The sequence below is a fragment of the Corythoichthys intestinalis genome, chromosome 7, assembly GCF_030265065.1.
Source record: "Corythoichthys intestinalis isolate RoL2023-P3 chromosome 7, ASM3026506v1, whole genome shotgun sequence".
NCBI classification, from domain to species: Eukaryota; Metazoa; Chordata; class Actinopteri; order Syngnathiformes; family Syngnathidae; genus Corythoichthys; species Corythoichthys intestinalis.
The window spans coordinates 57943943-57971872 of NC_080401.1; the positions used below are offsets into that span (position 1 = coordinate 57943943).

General features: G+C 40.7%; 1 protein-coding gene across 1 annotated transcript; it reads right to left on the minus strand.

The window, feature by feature from the left end:
* Positions 1-354: 354 nt before the first annotated feature.
* Positions 355-27792, minus strand: fbxl5 (F-box and leucine-rich repeat protein 5). Its single transcript, XM_057841854.1, has 11 exons — positions 27624-27792; positions 26601-26816; positions 17665-17760; positions 17401-17596; positions 17074-17259; positions 9342-9467; positions 9112-9257; positions 5018-5100; positions 4547-4948; positions 4325-4473; positions 355-1120 (listed from the first exon to the last, which is right to left on the minus strand). The coding sequence occupies exons 1-11, from the start codon at positions 27780-27782 to the stop codon at positions 1044-1046; spliced, it is 1836 nt and encodes a 611-aa protein (XP_057697837.1). The 5' UTR covers positions 27783-27792; the 3' UTR covers positions 355-1043.
* Between the last annotated feature and the right edge of the window lie 138 nt (positions 27793-27930).

A 27930-nucleotide genomic window follows, 5' to 3' on the forward strand; every position in this document is an offset into this window, starting at 1 on the left:
GCCACTGACGGCGATGGATGTCGAACATATATGGATATATATTGTCGTCAATGGCGGCTAATAAGTTAATTTGCAAAGCTGTGGGAACTTTTTTTTTTTCCCTTTTAATAAAAAATATATGAGAATTTGTTCTAAACAAGTTATTTTACAGCTTTTGTTAAAAATTAATAGTAAACATTTTTTTATTTTACGAAAAAAAAATTGCAAAATTAAATTTTTTTTGGAAAATTTACTGTTTTCACATTTCCCCCCCCCAAATTTATTTTAAAAAAAAAAAAATTAAAATCAAATATTAATTGGACATCTATCACTGTCAGTGGCATTCAATTAGTTATGAAATAATTTTGCAATTTTTTTAAAATGACAAATGTAAATATATATCAAAACTAAAAAAAAAAATTAACCTCAAACCAAATAGACATCTATTGTCCTCAATGGCAGCCCATGGAATAACATTAAAAAGCCGTTTATAAAAAATTTGGCATATTGACAGCTTTTAATATTACTTCAGTTCATTAATGAACACTGCGATAGATGTCCTTCAAAATAAATTGAAGAAAATCTGCTTAAAACCCCCAACATTTTTAACACTACAAACTGTATTTTTCACTTTATATTCTTGCATTTCTACTTGCCCGGCAGTGAATAACCACCAGATGGCGGCAATGATACGTTTTAAGAATTGCAGTTTCCTTCCCCAGTCAATCACATAAAAAACAGTTGACTTTCTCAAAATATGAACTTTATTTCTTCCGTCTTTCCACTTGACAACAACAACAAAAATGGTCCACGTTGTACCGTTGCCATTTTTTATTTTAATCGTCGGTGTAACTTAACCTCCTGGCGTCCTTCGGAACGATGGATCGTGTTTCTAAGCTGCTTCTAAACGCCGAAATGAATAATGCGGAGTGTCGACGACAGGAAAAGACGGGGACTTTTGACATTTTTTTAACAGTTTTCACGTAGGAACGTACTGGAGGTGACACCCAGTGGAATAAAGTGCAATTATAGAAGGGGAGGCGGGGTCGAGGGAGGGGGCGGAGTCACTCTCCGGAGCGACAGCACGCTCGGAATCCGCATTGCAGGTTCTGGCATCCGCTCGCCGTGTCTGCTTTTGGACCTGAACAACAAAAAGAAAATGGCTGCCATTTCAATCCATTTGGAATGGGAGGGGGCTGGTAGCCGCCCCGCCTACTTAAAATTGGTCATCCAAAGCCCTCGATTGCAGAGAGTAAGTTAATTTTGGAGTGTTTCAGATCATTTCCTGTAGGTTTTTAGTCACTTCCTGATGATTTGTGGACATTCTCAAGTCACTTCCTACTTAGAAATGTCCCAAAATCAACAGGAAGTGACCAAAAATCAACAAGAAATTACTTGCAAGTGCCCCAATTTCAACAGGAAGTGATGTAAATAATTTTCTGTTGATTTTGGGGCATTTCTGGGTCACTTCCTGTTGCTTTTGAGTCACTTCCTGTTCAGTAGCCCCAAAGAAACAGGAAGAGACCCAGAAATGTCCCAAAAATCAATAGGAAGTGACGGAGTTAATTTTGGAGCATTTCAGGTCATTTCCTGTTAATTTTTGGTCACTTCCTGTCAATTTTAAGACATTCCTGGGTTACTTCCTGTTCAGTAACCCCAAAACAACAGGAAGTGACCTGTTGATTTCAAAATAAACAAAATTATTTGTGTCACTTCCTGTTTGAGTCATTTTCTTTTGATTTTTGGTCACTTCCTGTTGATTTTAGGACATTCCTGGGTCACTTCCTGTTCAGTAACCCCAAAACAACAGTAAGTGACCCGGAAATGCCCCAAAATCAACAGGAAGTGAACAAAAATCAACAGGAAATGACCTGAAATGCTCCAAAATTAATTCTCTGTCACTTCCTGTAGATTTGGGGGACATTTCTGGGTCACTTCCTGTTTCTATGGGGCTACTGAACAGGAAGTGACTCAAAACTTACAGGAAGTGACACAGAAATGCTCCAAAATCAACAGGTGACTGAAAATAAGCACGAAATGACTTGCAAGTGCCCCAATTTCAACAGGAAGTGATTTGAAATCTACAGAAAGTGACATATAGATGTCCAAAATTCAACAGGAAGTGACTCAAAAAGAACAGGAAGTGATGTAAATCATTTTCTGTTTATTTTGGGGTCACTTCCTGTTGATATTGACATTGTGGAACAGGAAGTAAGCCAGCTTTGTTACTTTTGGAAAATTTACAAGTCACTTCCTGTTGAAGTTGGGGCTCTTGCAAGTCATTTCCTGTTGATTACTGGCCACTCCCTGTTAATTTTTGGACATTACCGGGTCACTTCCTGTCCAGTAACTCCAAAATCAACAGGAAGTGACCCATAAATGTCCCTAAATTAACATTACCGGGTCACTTCCTGGACTGTAACTCCGACTTCAACAGGAAGTGACCCATAAATGCTCCAAAATTAACATTGCCAGGTCACTTCCTGTTCAGTAACTCCAAAATCAACAGGAAGTGACCTGTAAATGTCCCACTTTGGGACATTACCGGGTCACTTCCTGTTCCGTAATGCCCAAATCAACAGCAAGTGACCCGTAAAGACAACAGTGGATCACTTCCTGTTCCGCGACTCCGAAATCAACAGGAAGTGACCCCTAAGTGTCCCATTTACCTGGTCACTTCCTGTTGATTTTGGCGTTGTGGAACAGGAAGTGACCCGGCAATGTTCATTTTGGAAAATTTACGGGTCACTTCCTGTTGAAGTTGGGGCTCCTTTAAGTCATTTCCTGTTATTTCTGACCACTTCCTCTTAATTTTTGAACATTACCAGGTCACTTCCTGTTCAGTAACTCCAAAATCAACACGAAGTGGCCCATAAATGTCCCAAAATTAACATTACCGGGTCACTTCCTGTACCGTAACTCCGACATTAACAGGAAGTGACCCATAAATGTTCCAAAATTAACATTGCCGGGTCACTTCCTGTTCAGCAACTCAAAAATCAACAGGAAGTGACCTGTAAATGTCCCACTTTGGGACATTACCGGGTCACTTTCTGTTCCGTAACTCCATAATCAACATGAAGTGACCCGTTAAGACATTACTGGGTCACTTCCTGTTGATTTCGGAGTTCCTGAACAGGAAGTGACCTGGTAATGTTCAAAAATTAAGAGGAAGTGGTCAGAAATCAACAGGAAATGACTTAAAAGAGCCCCAACTTCAACAGGAAGTGACCCGTAAATGTCCCAAAATAAACAGGAAGTGACCCCTAAGTGTCCCATTTTGGGACATTACCTGGTCACTTCCTGTTGATTTTGGCGTTGTGGAACAGGAAGTGACCCGGCAATGTTAATTTTGGAAAATTTACAGGTCACTTCCTGTTGGAAGTGTGGGCTCTTGCAAGTCATTTCCTGTTGATTATCGGTAACTTCCTGTTCATTTTTGGACATTACCGGGTCACTTCCTGTTCAGTAACTCCAAAATCAATAGGAAGTGACCCATAAATGTCCCAAAATTAACATTGCCTGGTCACTTCCTGTTCCACTACGCCAAAATCAACAGGAAGTGACCTGTAAATGTCCCATTTTGGGACATTACCGGGTCACTTCCTGTTCTGTAATTCCCAAATCAACAGGAAGTGACCCGTAAAGACATTACTGGGTGACTTCCTGTTGATTTTGGCGTTTTGGAACAGGAAGTGACATGGTAATGTCCCAAAATGGGACCTTTATGGGTCACATCCTGTTGATTTTGGCGTTGTGGAACGGCAAGTGACCCGGCAATGTTACTTTTGGAACATTTATGGGTCACTTCCTGTTGAAGTTGGGGCTCTTTTAAGTCATTTCCTGTTGATTTCCGACCACTTCCTCTTAATTTTTGGACATTACCAGGTCACTTCCTGTTCAGTAACTCCAAAATCAACAGGAAGTGACCCAAAAATGTCCCAAAATTAACATTACGGGGTCACTTCCTGTTCAGTAACTCCAAAATCAACAGGAAGTGACCCATAAATGTTCCAAAATAAACATGAAGTGACCGCTAAGTGTCTCATTTTGGGACATTACCTGGTCACTTCCTGTTGATTTTGGAGTTACTGAACAGGAAGTGACTACCAGGTCACTTCCTGTTTATTTTGTGGCATTTACAGGTCACTTCCAATTTGTTTTGAGTTACTCCGTATTCATTTTCAGGCATTCCCGGGTCACTTCTTGTTTAGTAACCCCAAATCAACAAGAAGTGAGCTATAAATCCCTCTAAAATCAACAGGAAATGACCTGAAATGCCCTAAAATGAAAAGATTGTTTACCATTGAAATAGATGACCCATGTATGGTTATCGAGAGCCTACCGTTGATGTTGTCGCAGTAGTAAAAGTGTTCGTCGTTGAGGGCGGGGCACGCCGACACCAGCTGCCCGAGCCCCGCCTCCGTCACCCGCAGGCACCCCGACAGGTTGAGGTGCTCCAGCGCCGGGAGTCCTCCCGCCTCCGACAGGGCCCTCCGACAAACCACAGCTCCGTTAACTCCTCGTCCCCGGCCCGGCCCGGCCTGCGTTCGCTCGATTCCCCTACCTGAGTCCCGCGTCCGTGACCCGGAAGCATCCGGACAGGCTGAGGAAAGCCAGCCGCCGCCCGGCCGCGGCCCGGTTCGTCCCGCCGTCGCGGCGTTTAGTGTCCGTTTGCGAACGGCGGCAATTAGTCCTGAGCGCGCCGTCGCAAAGACGCAAAAGGGCGGCGTCGGCGCGCCGGCACCGGCACGCCGCGTCCAGCAGCCGGGTCTCCAGACGCCGCGTCCACTCGGCCGCCGAGTCCTCGATGTCGGCCGGCGCGCTTCGGTGAGCGCGGCGGCGCCGGCGCGGCGGCCAGGGGTCGCCCAACCCCAGCGAGAGTCTCTGCAGGGCGCGGTCCGTGATTTGGTCGCAGCCCGACAAGTCCAGGTGCTCCAGCGAGGCGCAGGCACCCACGAAAGACCAACTAGGAGGGGGACGCCCACGCCGCATGTGTGATATCGTCGTCCGGCCGGCGGCCATTTTGCCACTTTACCTGTCAAAGGCGAAATCGGTGACGTCCGTCTGTGTCAGGTCCAGATGCGTCAAGTTGGGACACAGACTCAACATCTGACGCACCTGATGGAAAAAAACGGCATCGGTTGAACTCATTGACGTGTCATCAGTGTGTCATTGACGATAAAAGGCATCCAATCGGTTGGCTCTTAAAAGCTAAAAACAGGAAGTGACTGAAAATCAACAGGAAGCGACCCGTTAATGCCCCAAAATCAACAGGAAGTGACTGAAAACCAACAGGAAATGACCTAAAATGCCCCAAAACCTGCCGAGTTTGGGTCACTTCCTGTTGATTTAGGGGCATTTCTGGGTCACCTCCTGTTCAGGAACCCGAAATCATTGACCCAGAAATGTCCCCAAATGAACAGGAAGTGACCCAGAAATGCCCCAAAATCAACAGGAAATGACTACAATTCAACAGGAAATGACCTAAAATGCCCCAAAACTTCTTACCAATTTTGGGTCACTTCCTGTTGATTTTGGGGCATTTCTGGGTCACTTCCTGTTCAGGAACCCGAAATCATTGACCCAGAAATGTCCCCAAATGAACAGGAAGTGACCCAGAAATGCCCCAAAATCAACAGGAAATGACTACAATTCAACAGGAAATTACCTAAAATGCCCCACAACTTCTTGCCGATTTTGGGTCACTTCCTGTTGATTTTGGGGCATTTCTGGGTCACTTCCTGTTCATTTGGAGTCACTTCCTATTCACATTCCTGGCACAATTCCTGTTCAGTAATCCCAAAATTTACAGGAAGTGACCCAGAAACGCCCCCAAAGGTGAAATCTGCCAATTTTGGGGCAATTCTGGGTCACTTCCTGCTGATGTTGGAGCATATAAAGGTCACTTCCTGTTCTATTGGCGTCACTTCGTATTCATTTCGGGACATGCCTGCCTCACTTCCTGTTCAGGAACCCGAAATCATTGACCCAGAAATGTCCCCAAATGAACGGGAACTGACCCAGAAATGCCCCAAAATCAACAGGAAATGACTAAAATTCAACAGGAAATTACCTAAAATGCCCCAAAACTTCTTGCTGAATTTGGGTCACTTCCTGTTGCTTTTGGGGCATTTCTGGGTCACTTCCTGTTCATTTGGAGTCATTTCCTAATTCACATTCCTGGCCCACTTCATGTTCAGTGTCCCCAAAATTTACAGGAAGTGACCCAGAAACGCCCAAAGGTGGAATCTGCTGATTTTGGGTCACTACTTAATGATTTTGGGGCAATTCTGGGTCACTTCCTGCTGATGTTGAATCATATAAAGGTCACTTCCTGTTCATTTTGAGTCCCTTCATATTCATTTCCGGACATTCCTGCCTCACTTCCTGTTCAGGAACCCCAGAATCAACAGGAAGTGACCCTGATATGCCCCTAAAAGGTAGAATGTTGATTTTGGGTCACTTGTTAATTTTGGGATTTCTGGGTCACTTCCTGTGGATTTTGGCGCATATAGCGGTCACTTCCTGTTCATTTTGAGTCACTTCAGGACTCTCCTGGCTCACCTCCTGTCCAGGAACTACAAAGCAACAGGAAGTGACCCAGAAATGCCCCAAAAAGGTTGAGTCTCTTGATTTTGGGGCATTTCTGGGTTCAGGAACCCTAAATCAACAGGAAGTGACCCAGAAATGCCTCAAAAGGTTTAATCTGTTGACTTTGTGTCACTTCCTGTTGATTTTGAGTCACTTTGTATTCATTTCAGAACAGTCCTGGCTCACTTCCTGTTCAGGAACCCCAAATCAACAGGAAGTGACCCAGAAATGCCCCCAATATCAACAGGAAGTGACCTGAAATGGCCCAACATGAAAAGAAGTTGTGGCACTTGCAAGTCATTTCCTGTTGATTTTGGGACATTTCCGGGTCATTTCCTGTTCAGTAATTCCAATATAAACAGGAAGTGAACCATAAATGTCCCAAAATTAACATTACCGGGTCACTTTCTTTTCAGTAACTCCCAAATCCACAGGAAGTGACCAGTAAATGTCCCATTTTGGGACATTACCGGGTCCCTTCATGTTCCGTAACTCCTAAATCAACAGGAAGTGGCCCATAAATGTCCCAAAATTAACATTACCGGGTCACTTCCTGGTGATTTCAGAGTTACTGAAGTTAAAATAAACAGGAAGTAACCTATAAATACCCCAAAACCAACAGGAAGTGAAACAGAAATGCCCCAAAATCAACAGAAATGACCTTAAGTACCCCCATATTTTCACTCATTAGCTGCCATTGACGTCCAATCATTCATTTCATTTTTGGGCATTTCCAGCTCACTTCCTGTTGATTTTGAGTCACTTCCTAGTCACTTAGGAACATTCTCGAGCCACTTCTTGTTCTGCAACCGCCCCCAAACAAAAATCAACAGGAAGTGACCTGTAAATGGGGGCATTTCAAGGTCACTTCCTGTTGATTTTGCATCACTTCCTATACATTTGGGGATATTTCCAGGTCACTTCCTATTCAGTAACCCATAACCACCAGCAGGTGACCCAGAAATGCCCCAAAATCAACGGGAAATGACCTGAAGTTCTCCCCAAATTATTTTGAGTCACTTCCTATTCCCTTGGGAACATTCTTGAGTCACTTCCTGTTCATTTTAGGGCATCTACAGGTCACTTTCTGTTGATTTAGCATCACTTCCTATTCGTTTGGGGACATTTCCAGGACACTTCCTATTCAGTAACCCAAAATCAACAGGAAATGATCGGTAAATGTCCCAGAAATGCTCCAAAATCAACAGGAAATGACCTGAAGTACACCCCAATTTCACTCATTGGCTGTCATTGACAGCTTCCTTACCCTGCATTTTAGCGCATTTCCAGGTCACCTCCAGTTAATTTTGTGTCACTTCCTATTCATTTGGGGACATTTCCAGACCACTTCCTGTTATTAACCCAAAATTAACAGGAAGTGACCCTGAAAGGCCACAAAATTAACAGGAAGTGACCCAGATATTCCCCCAAAATCAACAGAAAATGACCTGGAGTACCCCTCAATTTCATTTATTGGCTGCCATTGACAGCCATAGATGTCCAATCACTTTCCTTACCCTACAATTAGGGCATTTCCATGTCATTTTGAGTCATTTCCTATTCGGTAACCCAAAAACTTGTAAATGGGGCCATTTCTGGGCCACTTCCTGTTCGTTTTAGGACATTTACAGGTCACTTCCTGTTGATTTTGCGCCACTTCTTGTTCAGTGACCCAATAACAAAAGCAAGTGATCCGTAAATGCCCCCAAAATCAGCAGGAAACGACCCAGAAATGCCCCAAAATCAACAGGAAATGACCTTAAGTAACCCCAAACTTCACTCATTGGCTGCCATTGACAGCCATAGACGTCCAATCACTTTCCTTACCCTACATTTTAGGGCATTTATAGGTCACTTTCTATTCATTTTGAGTCACTTCCTATGAAGTAGAAGTGCACGATAATTATCGGTCCGATAATAGGAATTATGACGTCATCTCAATAAATCCAGTAACATATTATAGGCCCGATTAATAATATTTTTGGCACGGTGTCGGATTGGGATTTGTGCGTTTGTTTCCACTCCTGTTTTTCCAGTATGCAAAGTTTTGTTACTGTCTTTGTTTTGTTCATTATAATAATGTTCATGCCATCATGAAAATTCTGGTTCGGTCAAAGGCAAATCTAAGCTGAATCAACCACTAGTATTTTTGACCTACAGGTGTTCAAAAACTCATTGAAAGCCATAGGCATCCAATAAATTCATTTTAGGGCATTTCTGTGTCACTTCCTGTTCATTTTAGGGCATTTACAGGTCACTTCCTGTCGATTTTGCATCACTTCCTATTCGTTTGGGGACATTTCCGGGCCACTTCCTCCTCAGTAACCCAAAATCAACAAGAAATGATCCGTAAACGCCTCCAAAATCAACAGGAAATGACCCAGAAAGGCCCTATAATCAATAAATCGTCGATTGTAGAAGGATTTTTCTGACCCGCGTATCGATAATTGTTGTGTCGCCATATCATGACATCATCATCGCGAGTCTTGTATTGCGGATCGTATCGTTAGCTACCCAGAGGTTCCCGCCCATAGTCACCATTTTGCTGGAGACAGAGGAGCCGTAGGCCAGCACCAGGGACTTGACGGACGGTCCGACGACCGGGAGGAGGTTCTGGACCATCCCGTCGAGGAGTCTCTTCTCCCGCTGTGCGGCGCCGATGGCCGGCGAGTCGTCGCGCTGGTCTGAGATGCAAAGAGGCGGGCGAGGTTTGACGGCGTCCGCGAAGGAAGAGTAACGAGCGGCCGGTTCTTATAACGGAAGGTCACCGGATTCGTCGATGTCGGCGTCCTCGTCCCAGTCCTGGTAGGCGCGCGCTTCTTTCTCCCGACTTTTCAGCCAGCCATCATCGGGCTCCTGGTCCGAATCTCCGGGTGGGCCGTCGTAGTAGTCGCCTGAACAAGCAGACAGCAAAGGGGGCGGTGCTTAAGCGATGTTGAAATTTAGTCAACTTCTTAATATCATAGTTGTTTTCTGAATACATTTTCCTTAGGTATAAAAGTTTTTATATTAATTGATTCTTGTTTTATTTGATCACATTTCAGCTAATTGCAACTCATTCCAAAGAATGATCAGTTTTATGTTATTCTAAATTCATAAAAGTACGTAAAAAGAGTAAATTATCCAACTGTTCTTCCGTAATGTGATCAAGCATCAGACAGTCTTCCCTGTTTTGGAGGACTTTACAGGTCTACCTGTTTATTTTGGGATATTCTCTAGTCACTTCTTGTTCAGCAACCCAAAATCAACAGGAAGTGACCTGCCAATGTCCGAAAATCAACAGGAAATTACCCGGAATGCCTCAAAAAGTAACTCATTTGCTGCCATTTACTTTCAATCTATTTGAAGTAGGAAAGATGGCTGCAAATGTTCGCTTCCTGTTGACCTTGGGGCATCGACAGATCCCTTCCTGTTTCTTTTAGAGCATTCTCAGGTCATTTCCTATTGATTTTGGGATACTCCCAACTCACTTCCTGTTCAGTGACCCAAAACCAACAGGAAATGACCTGTAAATGGCCAAAAATCAACAGCAAGTGACACAGAAATGCACCAAAAATCAACGGGAAATGACATGAAATCACCCAAAGTTAACGCATTGGCCGTCACTGACGGTGTGTGGAAGGGATGGCAATGATTTCATTCACTTCCATTTGATTTTAAGTAGGGCTGTCAAAATTATCGCGTTAACGGGCGGTAATTAATTTTTTAAAAATAATCACGTTAAAATATTTGACGCAACATGCCCCGCTCAAACAGATTAAAATGACAGCACATTGTAATCTCCATTTATTATTCGTGTTTTTTGGAGTTTTGTCGCCCTCTGCTGATGCTTGGATGCGACCCATGAGCATTGTGTAATCATTGACATCAACAATAGCAGGCTACTACTTTATTTTTGGATTGAAAATTTTACAAATTTTATTTAAACGAATACATTAAGAGGGGTTTTAATAAAAAAATTTCTATAACTTGTACTGACATTTATCTTTTAAGAGCTACAAGTCTTTCTATCCATGGATCGCTTTTACAGAATGTTAATAATGTTAAAGAGCATACGACACCAGAAAAAAAGTCTTAAATGGCATTATTATGTGAATTAGAATCATATTTTGAGACGATTCGACCATATACAACAATTTAGCAAAGCGCAGATGACGAGAAATTAGTCTTTTAATCTGCCGGTTAGCCACGCCTACCATTATAGGGCTTTAGCGTCCCCAACAGGTGGATGACGTCAGCGGTAGACTAGGCTCATCGGTTTTACTATTCAGCCCATTGAGGGGGAATTGTTCAGAACGAGGAAAACGAGACGAAGAGAGCTGCAAAATGTCATTGTTTCAGTCTCTCTACTCCCAATATTTTTACAGGATATTCTTTTTATCCAAGTATTTTCCCCAATAGCTATATAAATGGCTTGAGAAGGACCAGTCAGCCCGTCGAGGGGGAACTATTCACAATGAGGAAAACGCGACGAAGAGAGCGGCAAAATGTCATTGTTTCTGTCTCTTTACTTCAATATTTTTTACAGGATATTCTTTTTACCAAAGTACTTTCCCCAATTGCTAAATAAATGGCATGGTCATGACAAATAACTTCTGCTAAATGGAATATAAAATAATAAAAATCCATTTATCAAGACGACATGGCAAAATTACTCCATAATGGTCAAAACAGTCGACTTTACCTTTACTGTCACACCTTCCGAACGATATTTTATGACACCTAAATCGGACATATGTCATTTCCCTTCCCCGGCTTCGGAGAATGTAAACAGACCAGAAGGAGTGACAGCTAGCCGACATGCTAACCCGAACCGAGGGATGTTTCAAAGTCTTCGAAGTGGAAAATCACACATAACTAGCCTGGATTATTTGACATGACGACCCGGTTGTCGAGTTTCTTTGCGGATCGGCAAACCGCCCGGCGGAGAGCAATTTACAGTTCGTTCCCTGGAGGAGGGTGGCTGGAATTGTTGTGTAGCTAACGTGCTAACAGCTAACTGCTAATGAGCGTGAGGATAGCTTTTTACATGCCTATCAATGATCAAACGTTAAGTAGTCCTTTATTTAAAGGAATTTTATAGTGTTTACTTTGTAATCACTGTATTCGTATTTGACATAATACAAAACAAGACATTAACTCACTTCCTCGTAAGTCCAATGGTCCCACAGTAAATATCCACGGTGAATGGGAACCTTTTGAAACTCCAAAAAGGCGCATACGCCTCTCCCGCATACAGAATGATTTTTCTGCAGCCGTTTGGCTGGCGTGATGCAAAAAATAAAAGTATTAATCCGCAAAATCAGCTGAATCCTTCGTCCTCATACACAACAGTACACTGTAGCGTGAAGAGGACGTCTTCTACCGTACACGTCACAGCGCCCTCCTCCTCAATGCGAGACCGAAGCCGGAAGTCACTCATTTTCCTGGCGCGGGATTCAAAAAACTAAATAAATATAGCGATCGCTTCCACACACATCCAAGCGGTCCATATCATTCAGGAGCATAAAATACCGCGTGTATTATGAAATAAACATGCTTTTTCGTGTCACAAGCACTTTAATGTCATCTTGTTGATTTATTGTTATAATAAACAAATACAGTACTTATGGACCATATGTTGAATGTATGTATCCGTCTTGTGTCTTATCTTTCCATTCCAACAATAATTTACAGAAAAATATGGCATATTTCATAGATGGTTTGAATTGCAATTAATTACGATTAATTAATTTTAAGCTGTAATTAACTCCTAACTTTTAAGGCATTTCTGTGTCACTTCCTGTTGATTTTGGGGCATTTACAGGTCATTTCCTGTTCATTTTCAAGCATTTGCAGGTCTCTTCCTTTAAGACACTCTCAGGTCATTACCTATTTATTTTGGTATATTCCCAGGTCACTTCCTGTTCTGTAACCCAAAAGTGAGCCAGAAATGTCACAAAATGAATTGGAAGTAACTCAAAATGAACCGGACGTGACCTGTAAATGCCGCAAAATCAACAAGAAGTGACACAAAATCATCAGATTGGACATCTATTACCATCAAAGGCAGCCAATAATTACATTTTGGGCTATTTCATGTCATTTCCTATCGATTTTAGGTCACTTCCTGTTAAATTTGGGGACATTTATGGGTTACTTTCTGTTTATTTGGGGTTACTGAACAGGAAGGGAGCCTGGGATGTCCCAAAAAGAATAGGAAATGACCTTTAAATGCTCCAAAATCAACAGGAAGTGACCCGTAAATGCCCCAAATCAACATGGAGTGACCCAAAATCATCAGATTGGACATCTTTAGCCATCAATGGAATACAATTTCATTTTGGGCCATTTCCTGTTGAATTTGGGTCTCTTGCTGTTGATTTTGGGGCATTTACAAGTCACTTCCTGTTGATTTTGCAACATTAGCATGTCATTTCCTAATTATTTTGCGATATTCCCAGGTCACTTCCTGTTCAGTAACCCAAAAGTGAGCCAGGAATGTCCCAAAATGAATAGGAAGTAACAACACGAATAGGAAGTGACCTGTAAATACCCCAAAATCAACATGGAGTGACCAAAAATCATCAAATCGGACATCTATTGGTATCAACGGCACTTCCTCTTGATTCTCGGGCATTTCTGGGTCACTTCATGTTGATTACAAGACATTTATAGGCCACTTCCTGTTCATTCTGATTCATTTCCTATGTATTTTGGGACAATTCCGGGTCACTTTATGTTCAGTAATCCCATATCAACAGGAAGTGACACACAAATGCCCCAATATAAACATAAACAATACGTGAACAGCATTTACGGGTCACTCCCTGTTGATTTTGGGGCATTTATGGGTCACTTCCTGTTCATTTTGGGACAATACCGGGTCACTTCCTGTTCAGTAACTCCAAAATCAACAGGAAATGACTTGTAAATGCCCCCAAATCAACAGGAAGTGACCCAAAATCAACAGAAATTGACCTGTAAATGCCATTGGCTGCCATTGAAGGTCCATCGTTATCGTTAGCCTTGTATCACTAAATTATATCATATTGTGAGCTACCCAGAGGTTCCCACCCGTAAACAATACTGGTTAGACCAAAATTAACGTTTTCATGTGAAAATATGAAGCTCGTTACGATTCAGGGGGCTACGATTCGATTCTATCACGGTATTGACGATGATCACGGTTATCACGATTATCGATGCATCATACATTACTTATTAATAAAGTAGACAAACAAATTTTTGTCCATTAATTAGTTAAATATCCTCATGATTCAACAGGAACGATAGAAACATGCCCGTACAACAAAAGCTGCCCCTTACGCAGCTTTTTTATTTATTTATTTTTACAAGAAAGTGCAAAAACATTAGCATTTTAAAGGGAGTACTTATTTCTCTCAACAATACGATAAAATTTACGCAGGTGGAATGAATTCCACATTTTCTAGAAACAAAGTGTCTTCAGAAATAAGACTTCTTTTAACCAATATACTTTGTTTTCACAGAATTCTGTGCTTTTTCGCATGTTTGTAGTGTTACCGCTATGTTGAGAGAGGGATTTTCAGGCTTTAGCCAATTAACGAATGGCTCCAAAGACTGCCAAAATTCACTCTGTTCATTTTACGCTCCCTTTTACCTCTATATATAGATAAAACTGCGTCATTATAGATTGAACGCGACAATGCGTGAGTGGGTCGTGCAGCGCATGTGGTAATTGCGTTACATATTTTAACGTGATTAATTTTTTTAAAAAATTAATTACCGCCGTTAACGCGATAAATTTGAAAAGACTCTGGATGAGTGTAAGACATTTTTTCTGTAACGTTAAATACAATTAGAAAACGATTCAATTAAAAAATATATATATATATTAAAAAAAGGCACGTCCGATATTTTTTTGCAGATTCCGATACTTTGAAAATGACGTGATCGGACCCGATCGATCGGGAAAAAAAAAAATAAAAAATGGGGGGGGGAATCAATAATCGATTTATAATCGAATCTGAGTCTCTGAATCGTAATCGTAATCGAATCGTTAGGTGCCCAAAGATTCCCACCTCTACTTACTAGTATGTGTTGTGTTTAGAGCTGAAACGTATACTCGAGTAACTCGAGTTTAAAAACTGATCCGAGTAATTTTATTCACCTCGAGTAATCGTTTATTTTGACAGCTCTTAGCATCACGTTTTGCTCGGACTACTTTTAATGCGGGACAATGCGCTGATGTCACGTGCGTAGAGGAAGAAGCAAAAAAAAAAAAAAAAAACTTACTGCAGCCGACAACCGCTACAAACGATGCCGACGTTGCTAAATACTAGCCCGCACAATGCTACGTTGGTAGCAGGTAGCGTCTGATGAGTCTCATAGAGATCACATGTATGTTTAAACAGACTTGGCCGCGTCTGGGCAGCGTTAGTAAACAGCCGCCATCTTAAAGCAGTAGAGGGCTAAGCGCTAATAAATAAGATTAACATTACTTTCACTAGTTCACGTAACGTTAGCCCTGCGGAGGGCTAGGTTTCTATTAATTATGACCACTTTCGATGCGTGGCTAACGTGTCTTACATACAGGCTTTAACATAACATAGCGTTGTGGAGTGATGAGGGTGTAAAATAAAAACTCAATAATGCTAACTATCAATTTTAGCTCAGTAGTCATTGCTGGATAAAACACCAAGTAGCACTGGTCCCTCATGTGCTCCAATACAGCCTGTATCATACATTTATTTTGAACACTGCAAAAACTCAAAATCCTATCAGGACTTACAGTTTAGACTAACTTAAAACTTAACTAGAACTTAAAAATGGCTCGACACAAATACAAATTCAATTGAAACACGTGGGAAAAAATCCTAACTTTTAAGTGATGTGTGTTATCAAGCGTAACGGCATTTTTAGGTATATATATATATATATATATATATATATATATACATATATATATATATTAGGGCTGTCAAAATTATCGCGTTAACGGGCGTTAATTAATTTTTAAAATTAATCACGTTAAAATATTTGACGCAATTAACGCACCCGCTGGCATATTGCCTCAAACATTACAATGAGGCCGTTTATGGACATTAAGAGTGAAGAGAATGCCACCGGCCGCTTGGGGGCAGCGCCGTTCCATACTCATGTTATGTCTTCTAAACGTGGGAGAATTAGTAGTTGTGAGACGTTTATGCTGTATTCACAATGCAATGCAAATTGCTATTTGTGCTCCACACATATTTCGTTAAGTTTTCTTTCTTTTAGTGGCAATTATGTGTCTCTTGTTTTATTTTCGGTAAGATATGTACAGGTACAGTGGGGAGAACAAGTATTTGATACACTGCCAATGGGTTTTGGCAGTGTATCAAATACTTGTTCTTCCCACTGTATATGTTATACAGTAAAGGCGAGTGGACACAGGCGCGCCGTTTATTGGCATAAGCTTCTCCTTCACAACAAACATAAGTATCGTTTAGTGAAAGCACAACAAAAATAATATTCCTATCTCTCAAAAAAAAAAAAATAATGTTCTCAAAAAGAAAAGCACTTCAGTCTATAGTAATGAGGCCCTATTCTGACACACAGTTAACCAACAATGCTAAATAAACTGGCATTCCATATCAATTTAGCTATGCAAAATACACGTAAAACTTTTCACTCTATTTTTATTATTGTTATTTTTATTATTAATATATTAACTCTACTTTTGATTGAAAATTTTACAAATTTTATTAAAACGAAAACATAAAGAGGGGTTTTAATATAAAATTACTACAACTTGGTACTGTAACATTTATCGTTTAAGAACTACAAGTCTTTCTGTCCGTGGATCACTTTAACAGAAAGAATGTTAATAATGCCATTTGTGGATTTATTGTTACAATAAACAAATACAGTACTGATGTACAGTATGTTGTATGTATATATCCGTCGTGTGTCTTATCTTTCCATTCCAACAATAATTTACATAAAAATATGGCATATTTTAGAGATGGTTTGAATTGCGATTAATTGCGATTAATTAATTTTTAAGCTGTAATTAACTCGATTAAAATTTTTAATCGTTTGACAGCCCTAATATATATATATATATATATATATATATATATGTGTGTGTGTATGTATATACATTTTTAATCAGATCTAAAGGTTTTTTGAGTGAAAGCAGTGAATGTCTTTTTTTCTTATTCTAGTTACATCTGAGATGCAATTGTTGGCTGTTTTCAACAATATGCATAAAAAATAAAGACAGTGATTGACTGAAAATGGTTCAAGATTAGATGAAATGTCTTGTTTTCTCATGTACAGTGGGGAAAACAAGTATTTGATACACTGCAAATGGGTTTTCCCATTGACTGTGTATCAAATACTTGTTCTCCCCACTGTATATTTATAATTGCTCTTCACCTAAAAATATATTTGTTTTATCCAATTACTTGATTAATCGATAGAATTTTCAGTCGATTACTTGATTACTACAATATTCGATAGCTGCAGCCCTAGTTGTGTATATTTATTTCTTACCTCTGGCCCAGCGTACGGGGTAGAGGTGTCGCCACAGGGAACCGGTTTTGGCCAGCTCCGACCAGGAGGCGCACACTTGGCTGCAGCGGCAAAGATCTTGCGGGCCCAAAAAGCGGAAGATCCTCACCACCACTTCGGCCGGAAGCTGTGAGACGTGCACCGAACCGGTTCCGTCGTGCTCTGCTTCTACAGGAAGTTAAAAAGGCCGAAACTTCATATTGACCGATATATCGACTTTTTTTCAAGATCGACAAATAGTGTTCCGACTATTAATCTAAAAGTGAAATTTGTATCTGATGTCAGAGACGACAGCTAAAAAAAACTGACCGTAGTCGCTCTTCTCGTGGTCGGCGTATTTGAAGGCCTTCTGCAGCTCCTCGGCGCGGCTCCACAAGCCGAAGCCTTTGAGCACGTCGGCGGCGCGCTCCCACGGCCGCTGACAGCGGTGCTGCGCTATCACTTGCTTCTTGATGGCCTTCAGCTCCTCGTAGCTGAAATGCTGCATCAGCATTGGCTGAAACACCTGAAAAGTCATGCGTTTAGGGTGACGCTCTTTTAAGTTGGCGTACGTGCTAAATGCTACGTGCTAACCTCTTCCTCCTCCTTCATGTGGGGCAGGAAGTCCTGAGTGAAAGCCTCCAATCGCTCCTTCAGCTGCTGGGCGTAATTGAGCTGTTCGTATTCGCTCTGAACAATAAAGAATATTAAACCATTTCAAGTAATTTCGTAATCATTGAAGCGACCAGATACAAAAATATACCGTATTTTCCGCACTATAAGGCGCATCGGAGTACACTGCTTGCCAAAAGTATTGGCACCCCTGCAATTCTGTCAGATAATGCTCAATTTCTCCCAGAAAACGAATGCAATTACAAATGCTTTGGTATTAATATCTTCATTTATTTTGCTTGATATTAAAAAAAACACTAAAGAGAATGGGGGAAAAAATTAAATCATTATCATTTTAAACAAAACTCACTCATTTTAAACAAAAAATGGGCCGGAAAAAAAGTATTGGCACCCTTTGAAAAAATGTGACGCTTCTCTAATTTCTGAAGTGAGTTGAAAGTCCGTGTTGCCCAACGACAGCCCCAAAACATCACTGCTCTAGAGGAGATCTGCTAGGGGTGCAACGGTTCAGTTAGCCCACGGTTCGGTTCGAACCTCGGTTTTGGGATCACGGTTTTGGTTCGGTTTTGCATTAAAAAAAAATTTTTTTTTAAACTGCCTTTATTTTGCTTTTTAAAAAATGAAATAAACACTTAAAATGTAAACATTTTTGACTGTTAAAATGCCTCTTAGCTCTTTGGCAAGTGTAGTGACTGACTACTGAAATACACACACAGTAGTAAAAAAGTTACTTGGCAAAGTAACTGGTGATACCTTTCATGTTTTTTTTTTTCATTAAAAAAAAAAAAAACTAAAGATACACGATAATATCGGTCAACGATAATTATCGGCCGATAATGGCAATTATGACGTCACACAGATAATCCAGATAATAAAAAATGTAAACGATAAAGCAATCCGCTAATTATATACTTGATTTAGCCTCCAAATGTGCGCAACCGAAGAATTCAGCACGCCGCCTCCTCAACCCCTCCCCTCTCTGAAGCCCCTGAGGGAGGAGGGGTTGAGGAGGCAGAGTTACACGACAAGAAGTAGTTGAATATTATGGCGGCTGTTACTAAAAAAAACGACGCTCTCGCCATCTGCGAAACATGTACCGTAGAAGTTCCACGAGGCAGAAGGAAAGCGTCCTCATTCAAAACCACTAACCCAGCAGCCATTTAAAACTGCATCACAAAGATTTTTGGAACGAATACGAGGCTGCTGCTAACGGGAATGCTAAAGCTATTGTAAACACTAACTAAGTTAAAGAGCACATGACACGAGAAAAAAGGTCTTAAATGGCATTATTAAGTGAATTAGAATCATATTTTGAGACGATTCGACTACATAAAACAATTTAGCAAAGCACAGATGACGAGAAATTAGTCTTTTAATCTGCCGGTTAGCCACGCCTACCATTATAGGGCTTTAGCGTCCCCAACAGGTGGATGACGTCAGCGGTAGACTTGGCTCATCGATTTTACTATTCAGCCCATTGAGGGGAAATTATTCAGAATGAGGAAAACGCGACGAAGAAAGCCGCAAAATGTCATTGTTTCAGTCTCTCTACTCCAATATTTTTACAGGATATTCTTTTTACCCAAGTATTTTTCCCCAATAGCTATACAGGACTGTCTCAGGAAATTAGAATATTGTGATAAAGTTCTTTACTCTCTGTAATGCAATTAAAAAAACAAAAATGTCATACATTCTGGATTCATTACACATCAACTGAACTATTTCAAGCCTTTTATTATTTGAATATTGCTGATTTTGGCTTACAGCTTAAGAAACCTCAAAAATCCTATATCAAAAAATTAGAATACTTCCTCAGACCAAGTAAAAAAATAATTTAATAACAGCAAAACTAAATCAAACATTTGAAAATGTCCATTGATGCACTCAGTACTTGGTTGGGAATCCTTTTGCACGGATTACTGCATCAATCCGGCGTGGCATGGAGGCAATCAGCCTGTGGCATTGCTGAGGTGTTATTGATGCCCAGGATGCTTCGATAGCGGCCTTCAGCTCATTTGCATTTGTAGGTCTGGTGTCTTTCATCTTCTTCTTAACTATACCCCACAAATTCTCGATGGGGTTCAGGTCAGGGGAATTAGCAGGCCAATCAAGGACAGTGATGCCATGGTCAGTGCACCAGTTACTGGTGGTTTTGGCACTGTGGGCAGGTGCCAGATCATGCTGGAAAATGAAATCCTCATCTCCATAGAGCTTTTCAGCAGATGGAAGCATGTAGTGCTCTAAAATCTCTTGGTACACAGTTGCATTTACTCTGGACTTGATGAAACACAGTGGACCAACACCAGCAGCTGACATGGCTCCCCAAACCATTGCTGACTGTGGGAACTTCACACTGGATTTCAAGCAACTTGGATTTTGCTCCTCTCCAGCCTTTCTCCAGACTCTGGCGCCTTGACTTCCAAATGAAATGCAAAACTTGCTTTCGTCTGAAAAGAGGACTTTGGACCACGCTGCAACTGTCCAGTGCTTCTTCTCCATAGCCCAAGTCAGACGCTTCTTCCGTTGTCTTGAGTTCAGAAGTGGCTTGAACATGGGAATACGGCTATTGTAGCCCATTTCCCGGACACGTCTGTGAACTGTGGCTTTTGATACCTGGACTCCAGCTTCAGCCCACTGTCTTTGAAGCTCCCCCAAATTCTGGAAGCGGCTCTTCTTCACAATTTTGTTAAGGCTGCTGTCATTTCTCTTGGTTTTTCCCTTCCAACAGACTTTTTGTGGATATGCTTTGAAACTGCACTCTGTGAACAGCCTGCTCTTTGAGAAATTTCTTTTTGTGTCTTACCCTCCTGATGGAGGGTATCAATGATGGTCCTCTGGACAGCAGTCAGATCAGCAGTCTTCCCCATACTTGTGATTTAGTTTACTGAACCAAGTTGAGTGTTTTTAAGGCTCAGGAAACCCTCGCAGGTGTTTCGAGTTAATTAGATGATTCAGGTGATTAGTTGAATAGCCTACTTGTATACTTTTTCATGATATTCTAATATTTTGAGATAGGATTTTTGAGTTTTCTTAAGCTGTAAGCCAAATTCAGCAATATTAAAATAATAAAAGGCTTGAAATAGTTCAGTTGATGTGTAATGAATCCAGAATGTATGACATTTTTGTTTTTTTAATTGCATTACAGAAAGTAAAGAACTTTATCACAATATTCTAATTATCTGAGACAGTCCTGTATAAATGGCTTGAGAAGGACCAGTCAGGCCGTCGAGGGGGAACTATTCACAACGAGGAAAACGCGACGAAGAGAGCGGCAAAATGTCATTGTTTCTATCTCTTTACTTCAATATTTTTACAGGATACTCTTTTTATCCAAGTATTTTCCCCAATTGCTAAATAAATGGCATGGTCATGACAAACAACAGTCTTGTGCTGAATGGAATATGAAATAATAAAAATGCATTTATTCAGGACGACATGGCAAAATTACTCCATAATGGTCAAAACTGTCGACTTCACCTTTACTGTCGCACCTCCCGAACGATATTTTATGACACCTAAATCGGACATATGTCATTTCCCTTCCCCGGCTTCGGAGAATGTAAACAAACCAGAAGGCGTGACAGCTAGCCGACATGCTAACCCGAACCGAGTGATGTTTCAAAGTCTTCAAAGCGGAAAATCACACATAGCTATCCTGGATTATCTGACATGACGACCCGGTTGTCGAATGTCTTAGCGGATCGGCAAACCGCCCGGCAGAGAGCAATTTACAGTTCGTTCCCCGGAGGAGGGTGGCTGGAGTTGTTGTGCAGCTAACAGTGCTGCTGCTAATGCATTAGGAGAGCTTTTTACATGCCTATCAATGATCAAACGTAAGTAGTCCTTCATTTAAAGGAAGTTTGTAGTGTTTACTTTGTAATCGCTGTATTCGTATTTGACATCATACAAAACAAGATGTTTACTCACTTCCTCGTAAGTCCAATGGTCTCACAGTAAATATCCACGGTGAATGGGAACCTTTTGAAACTCCAAAAAGGCACATACGTCTCTCCCTCATACAGAATGATTTTTCTGAAGCCGTTTGGCTGGCGTGATGCAAAAAATAAACGTATTAATCCGCAAAATCAGCTGAATCCTTCGTCCTCATACACAACAGTAAACTGTAGCGTGAAGAGGACGTCTTCTACCGTACACGTCACAGCGCCCTCCTCCTCAATGCGAGACCGAAGCCGGAAGTCACTCATTTTCCTGGTGCGGGGGATTCAAAAAACTAAATAAATATAGCGATCGCTTCCACACACATCCAAGCGGTCCATATCATTCAGGAGCATAAAATACCGCGTGTATTATGAAATAAACATGCTTTTTCATGTCACAGGCACTTTAAACTACAGGGCTTGTGACGATACAGAGTCCGGCTGTTTGGGAATGCAGCCCAAGGCGGGTGGTAAATTCGCATCTAAGGCTAAACACCGGCACGACTGGAGACCGATAGTCGGCAAGTAGCCGTCTTCCGACGGAGCCCGCCACTCTGGCCGGTATGGCGAGGCGGGGCCGAGCCAGGTTCCCCGGCTTCGGGACCTCCGGCGAACACCCCGGTTTCTCGAGCGTTCCCCCACGGCGTGCGAGCAGAGCCAGGACCCGAATACGCCGCGGCGAACCGGCTGGGGCGGGCGGATTATCCGGTACGAACGTAGCTGCTGCCGAGACGAGACACGTTTTTTTTATTTTTAACCTAAATGACCCGAGAACCAAAGCCCTGGATAAAAAAAATAATGCACTTTATACGACCACCATTCTTCATGAAAAACTGATGTCCAGTAAGCAAGCTTATCATGACGGCACAGTGGTTAGATGATCATTTAAACATGGAGAAAACGAAGTCAGCCAGTCAATAATGCATTCAGTATGTAAAATGACGAGCGGTCAGATGACTTTGTAACGCTGCCTTTATTTTCGGCTTAACAAAACTCAGGCACAAAACAACACGCACGCGGATGCGAGCTCCAACTCCGTCCAATTCGTACTGCCGTGTATCAGTTTAGCTGCTGTAAAGCAAATGTCATGAAAGCCACAAATGTAAACAAAGCGCTGCAGAATGGGTACATGACATCTCGCTCTTTTGAGTTAAATCATTTTCACAGTGTGCAACAAAGCATATAACATTAGCAATCACTTTTCAAATTATTTAACTTATTTCTCTGATCAATTACAGTCACAGTAGATAATCAAATTCTTAAATCAATATTCTGTAGCCACAAATATTATTCAAAATCTTCTTCCAAGTTTTTTTTTTTTTTTTTAGGATTAAGTATAATAATGTATTGTTTAAAACAAGGCTGTTAAGATTATTTTCAGCTAGCTATTTTACTTCCAAGAAATCTGAGAGAAATACACTTGAAGCGATGGCAGATAATTTCACATATTGCCAATAGATTTACACTTAAAACTGACTAGTTTTAAGGAGGTGTGTTTTGCAGTGTATTAATGTTATATACGTTAGGAATGGCTTACTTTTAAAGGCATTTTTGTGCACCTTAGGTATTTACTCATTAAGTAATTGTTGCCAAAAGTTTACCATTACACAATGTCAGACAATCTGTCATTATTTAGATGTTTGAATTGACAACTTGTTCATATTTTATGTTGAAAAAAAGAGCAATAAATTATATTTTTACACAGTAATATTTTCTTTTGTGTATACTTTAAAATTTTACATAAATCTTTTAATAAAATTATCGGCTTGACGTTATCGGTTATCGGTTGGAATGAGGAGGAAATTATCGGTTATCGGTATCGGTTGAAAAATGTATTATCGTGCATCACTAAGAAAAAAACAAACAAACCCAAAAACATAGTAACCTTTGCTATGTTTGGAGGTCATTTTATGTTGTGAATCAACCGTTAAAGTTGATAAAATTGCTCCCGTTTTTGCCTTAGTTCCCTTCTGTCTACCTTCGACATGTGAAAATTTTTAAACGGTTTCATCCTTTAAAGATAGACTCAAGTCAAGATTTTGCCGATTTAGGAGTATTTTGGATAAAAAGTTGCTTAGGTTCGCTCGGAAGGTTTACTACAACACAGCCTTTCTGAGAAGTTTACTGCTCTAAAATGGCGGCTGTTGAGTGTCATTTCGCATGTAGTTCTATATGCAAGAGATATCTAGGCGTAGATTGTATGATGTCGGCCACAGTCAGGAAATACTGGAGCCGCCTAGCACCGCGTTTGCTACAAACCAAACGAATGACCAAATACAAGCGGATGAAAAAACAAAACAAAAACGCAATGCACGAAAAACCTGCAGATTTTGAACGTTACGTACGGCGACATTTAAAAATCAGTGCTCACTTGTACAAATTACGACGAGACCGTACAACTTGACAGGTATGAATTATAGTGGACCGTCACAGTTAGGTAGTAGCACTCTGTAGCACGGGACGTCCAACTATCAGCGGTCAGGGCGAAACTATGTGCTTTCGCGAAATCATATTCGATGGCTTTGCGTGCCATTTCATAAATCTGGGGATTATGTTGTTGGTGAAATTTGTCCGCGAGGGAACAATATAACGCGGGTCAAGCGTTGCAATTAAATTAACGAAGCCCGCAACTTCAACCACGGAATATGGTTGCAAGTCTTTTGCAATGCATGGGTTATTTTCTTGTGTTTTTCTGACCTGATATTGTAAGGCTTTTGGAACGCCTCTTCTATAGACCCGTGTGTTTTCACTGGTGTCATCTTCGGGGTTGTCCTGCTCTGAGAAAGCGATGTCTGTGGGCGATGCCGGCTGAGGTGATGAGTCATGTTAGAAGTGTTTAGGGCTGTCCCAAACGACTAATTTTCTCCCGATTAGTCAGCCGACTATTTTTACGATTAGTCGACTAATCTAATAATTAAAAAAAAAAATTTTTTTTTTGTTTTTTGTTTACTAATTTAGCAATGAAATTTTTGTTGACGCTTATCAATTCACAAAAAACATATTGGAACACTTAAATTATTTATTAAAGTACAAATAAACACGTAAATAACAATAATAAATCACAAATAAACAATGAGTTCTAATGCTGATAGAATTAACTAGTGTAGCATCCCGATTGAAAAGGTGGTCTCTTAAACTGATGGTTTACAACTTTTATTCCATCCTTGATGTAATCACACCGTAAGAGCTGCGGTGCACACAAATAAAACAACACAATTAGAAGTTAGCAAAAACTTTTCATCTTTTTCCTTTTAAACCTTATTTATATATCAATGAATTGCCTTTACCTTAATTTATTACCTTATCATTGACAATCTCTCCCTTGAGTGCAATCACTGTATATACTGTCTATATTTATGACCTTTTAACCTTATATAATTTTCTATACCATAAAATAAACCGTAACATGAAATAAACCTTTCAGTTAGCATTAAGGACAATACTAATAGCACTTATAGGCCCGTTGTCAATGAAACATTATTATTCAGTATGGCGAAAGCACCCTCTGGTGTACAAAAATGAAAAAAAAAGGAAAAAAAAATTAACTGGGTGACGGCGCTTGAGGTGTTTATTCACGGCCGACGTGCAGCCAAGCTTGGCATTGAAGAGACAGGACAGAAGAGTGTACCCTCCGTTGTTTCTTTGAAATAAGTCAATGTTTTGGACACTCTGGTGCGCTTTTTTGGCTTTGTGCCGCTTTCCCCGCTTGCATACAGAGCATCCGACATTCTGAACTTTCCACGCATATATTTTTTAACCCTTCGTTAACCGTCGACGGGATGTTGTGCTCGTCGACGGATTTACGTCATCGATGACGTCGACTATGTCGACTAGTCGGGACAGCTCTAGAAGTGTTGCCGTTAGCATAGGGAACAAGCGCTGAGCAATGCTTGCAAATTGTTTTATTATTTTTTTCAATATTTTCTCTCCGTCTGCATCGTAGTCCACGGGGAAACCGAAATGTCGCCACACCGCATATTTGAAAGAAGCCGGTGCTTCCTCAAAATTTGGTCTGTCGACTCCTCGCTCGCCATAACTTTTTTTGTTTTCTTTCTTGTTTCACTTTCACCTCGCTCGTAAGCGAGAGAGGGCGTTACTCGGCTCATATTACACAGGTGCTTGACAGCGATTGGACATTTACTCGCGGGACGGGAATTTCTCTACAGCTGTGCTTCACGTCACACACAGGCACACAGAGTTTGACCAATTCATTCCACAAGCGTTCGGAATAAATTACTGTAATTGCAAAACCAAAAAGGCGCGGTTCATAAAGGCGTATTGAACCGTGCAGGGCGAACCGTACGGTTCGGTTTTGAACCGCAAACCGTTGCACTACTAAGATCTGCATGGAGGAATGGGCCAATATACCAGCAACAGTGAGTGAAAAGCTTGTGAAGAGTTACAGAAAACTTTTGGCCTCCGTTACTGCCAACAAAGGGTACATAACAAAGTATTGAGATGAACTTTTGGTATTGACCAAATACTTATTTTCCACCATGATTTGCAAATAAATTCTTTAAAAATTTGACAATGTAATTTTCTGTTTTTTTTTTCCCACATACTGTCTCTCATGGTTGAGTTTTACCCATGTTGACAATTACAGGCCTCTCTAATATTATCAAGTGGGAGAACTTGCACAATTAGGGGTTGACAAAATACTTATTTGCCCCACTGTATTTTTTAAACCCTTCATTAACCGTCGACGGGATGTTGTGCTCATCGACGCATTTACGTCATTGATGATGTCGACTAGTCAGGACAGCTCTAATATATAACTGTTGTGCTAAGCCATGACCAGCCCTTGTACAAAGGCAGAAGTCTTCTACATTCACGTTCAAGTTGAAGTTTACATAATCTTTAATGCCTCAAATATGTAATTTGATGCTTTTTAAGGCCTGAATTTTGACAAAATCCATTTGATGACTTTCAATGCTTTTTAATGACCCGCATAAACCCTACCTTGACGTTGTGCAGGCCCTTCTCCAGAAGCAGCAGCATGTCGGAGAGTTTGTTGTCGGAGTGCATGTTGTAAACGGTGCAGCAGCGCTGTTCCAGCAGCCCGATGATGTACTCGTTCTCGATCTGCTCGTGCATTTTAAACTCCTTGAAGGTGGCAAGTAACGACTTGAGGAAGGAGCGGAAGTCGCTGTTGTTGGAGAAGTTGGTCTCTGACAGCTGACCGTTCAGTTTTGAGAGGAAAAGGGACAAAATGTTAACTCAAATTTGATTTAAAAAAAAAAAAAAAAAAAAAAACTTGAATTTTTGCTTCTTTTTTGCTGTAATTTGACAACATTTTATTATGACATTAATTTATAAATAACCTTGACGAATGAAAAAGTCATATATCATGTTAACTTGCAAGATTACAACATTATGTCACCCATTGAAATTGATTTTATTTCCTCAAAAAATGTCATGTTCATACAATTTCAGTTGTGCCGTGTTATTACATCAGTCACTTAAAATTTTGTTTTATTATTTTTCTTATTAGAAAATGACAACTTAAGGGCTAAATACTATTGATAACTGATATTCTGACAAAAATCCTCGTTTAAAAAGTAATACGTTAGCTATTTTTCGTTTTAGCTGTCTATTACAATTTAATGCACACGTAAAAATCGTATTTTAAAGAAAATAAATTACGTAAACGTACATTGCTTCGGTTTCAGAATGACAACCCGGTTTCTTTACGACGTCACAGTACCACAACAACAACAAACCTTCACTATGCACAAATGCACGTTACGCGGTATTACCCTCGTTAAAAATAAAGTAAATTACGGTTTCAAAACGTGCAACTATTCACATTGCACATCTGTTCCACGGGGATATTAAATTATAAAAGCCTGTTGCATAATTACGTAACTAGCTCCTCAAGCTAACATGCTAAGCTAACGAGCTTCACCGTTTGGGGCCAACCTTTCCGCCGATAAAATGCTTTTTGGCCGCAAACCTTTCATAAAAACAATCGCAAACATTTACCTTTTCGGAATAAATATCCACTAGCTGCTTCATTCGCCAGTGCGGGCCCGTAAAAACGTCTACCTCGTCCGGAAAAGGAGCCATGTTGACCAGACTCGAAGATGTGCGTTTGGTAGTAGCATTAGCATTGAGCTCCTGCGTCGTTATTACCATAGACATACGTTAACCCCGCCTCAAGCGAGTTAAACATGTTCATGGAGTACGTAAGCTTGTCCGCCATATTTAATGTGTCATACTTGAACCTAAACGTTAATTTTTCTATCATTGATGGTATTTTTACATGGAATGTAAGAAGCTACCATCTGTT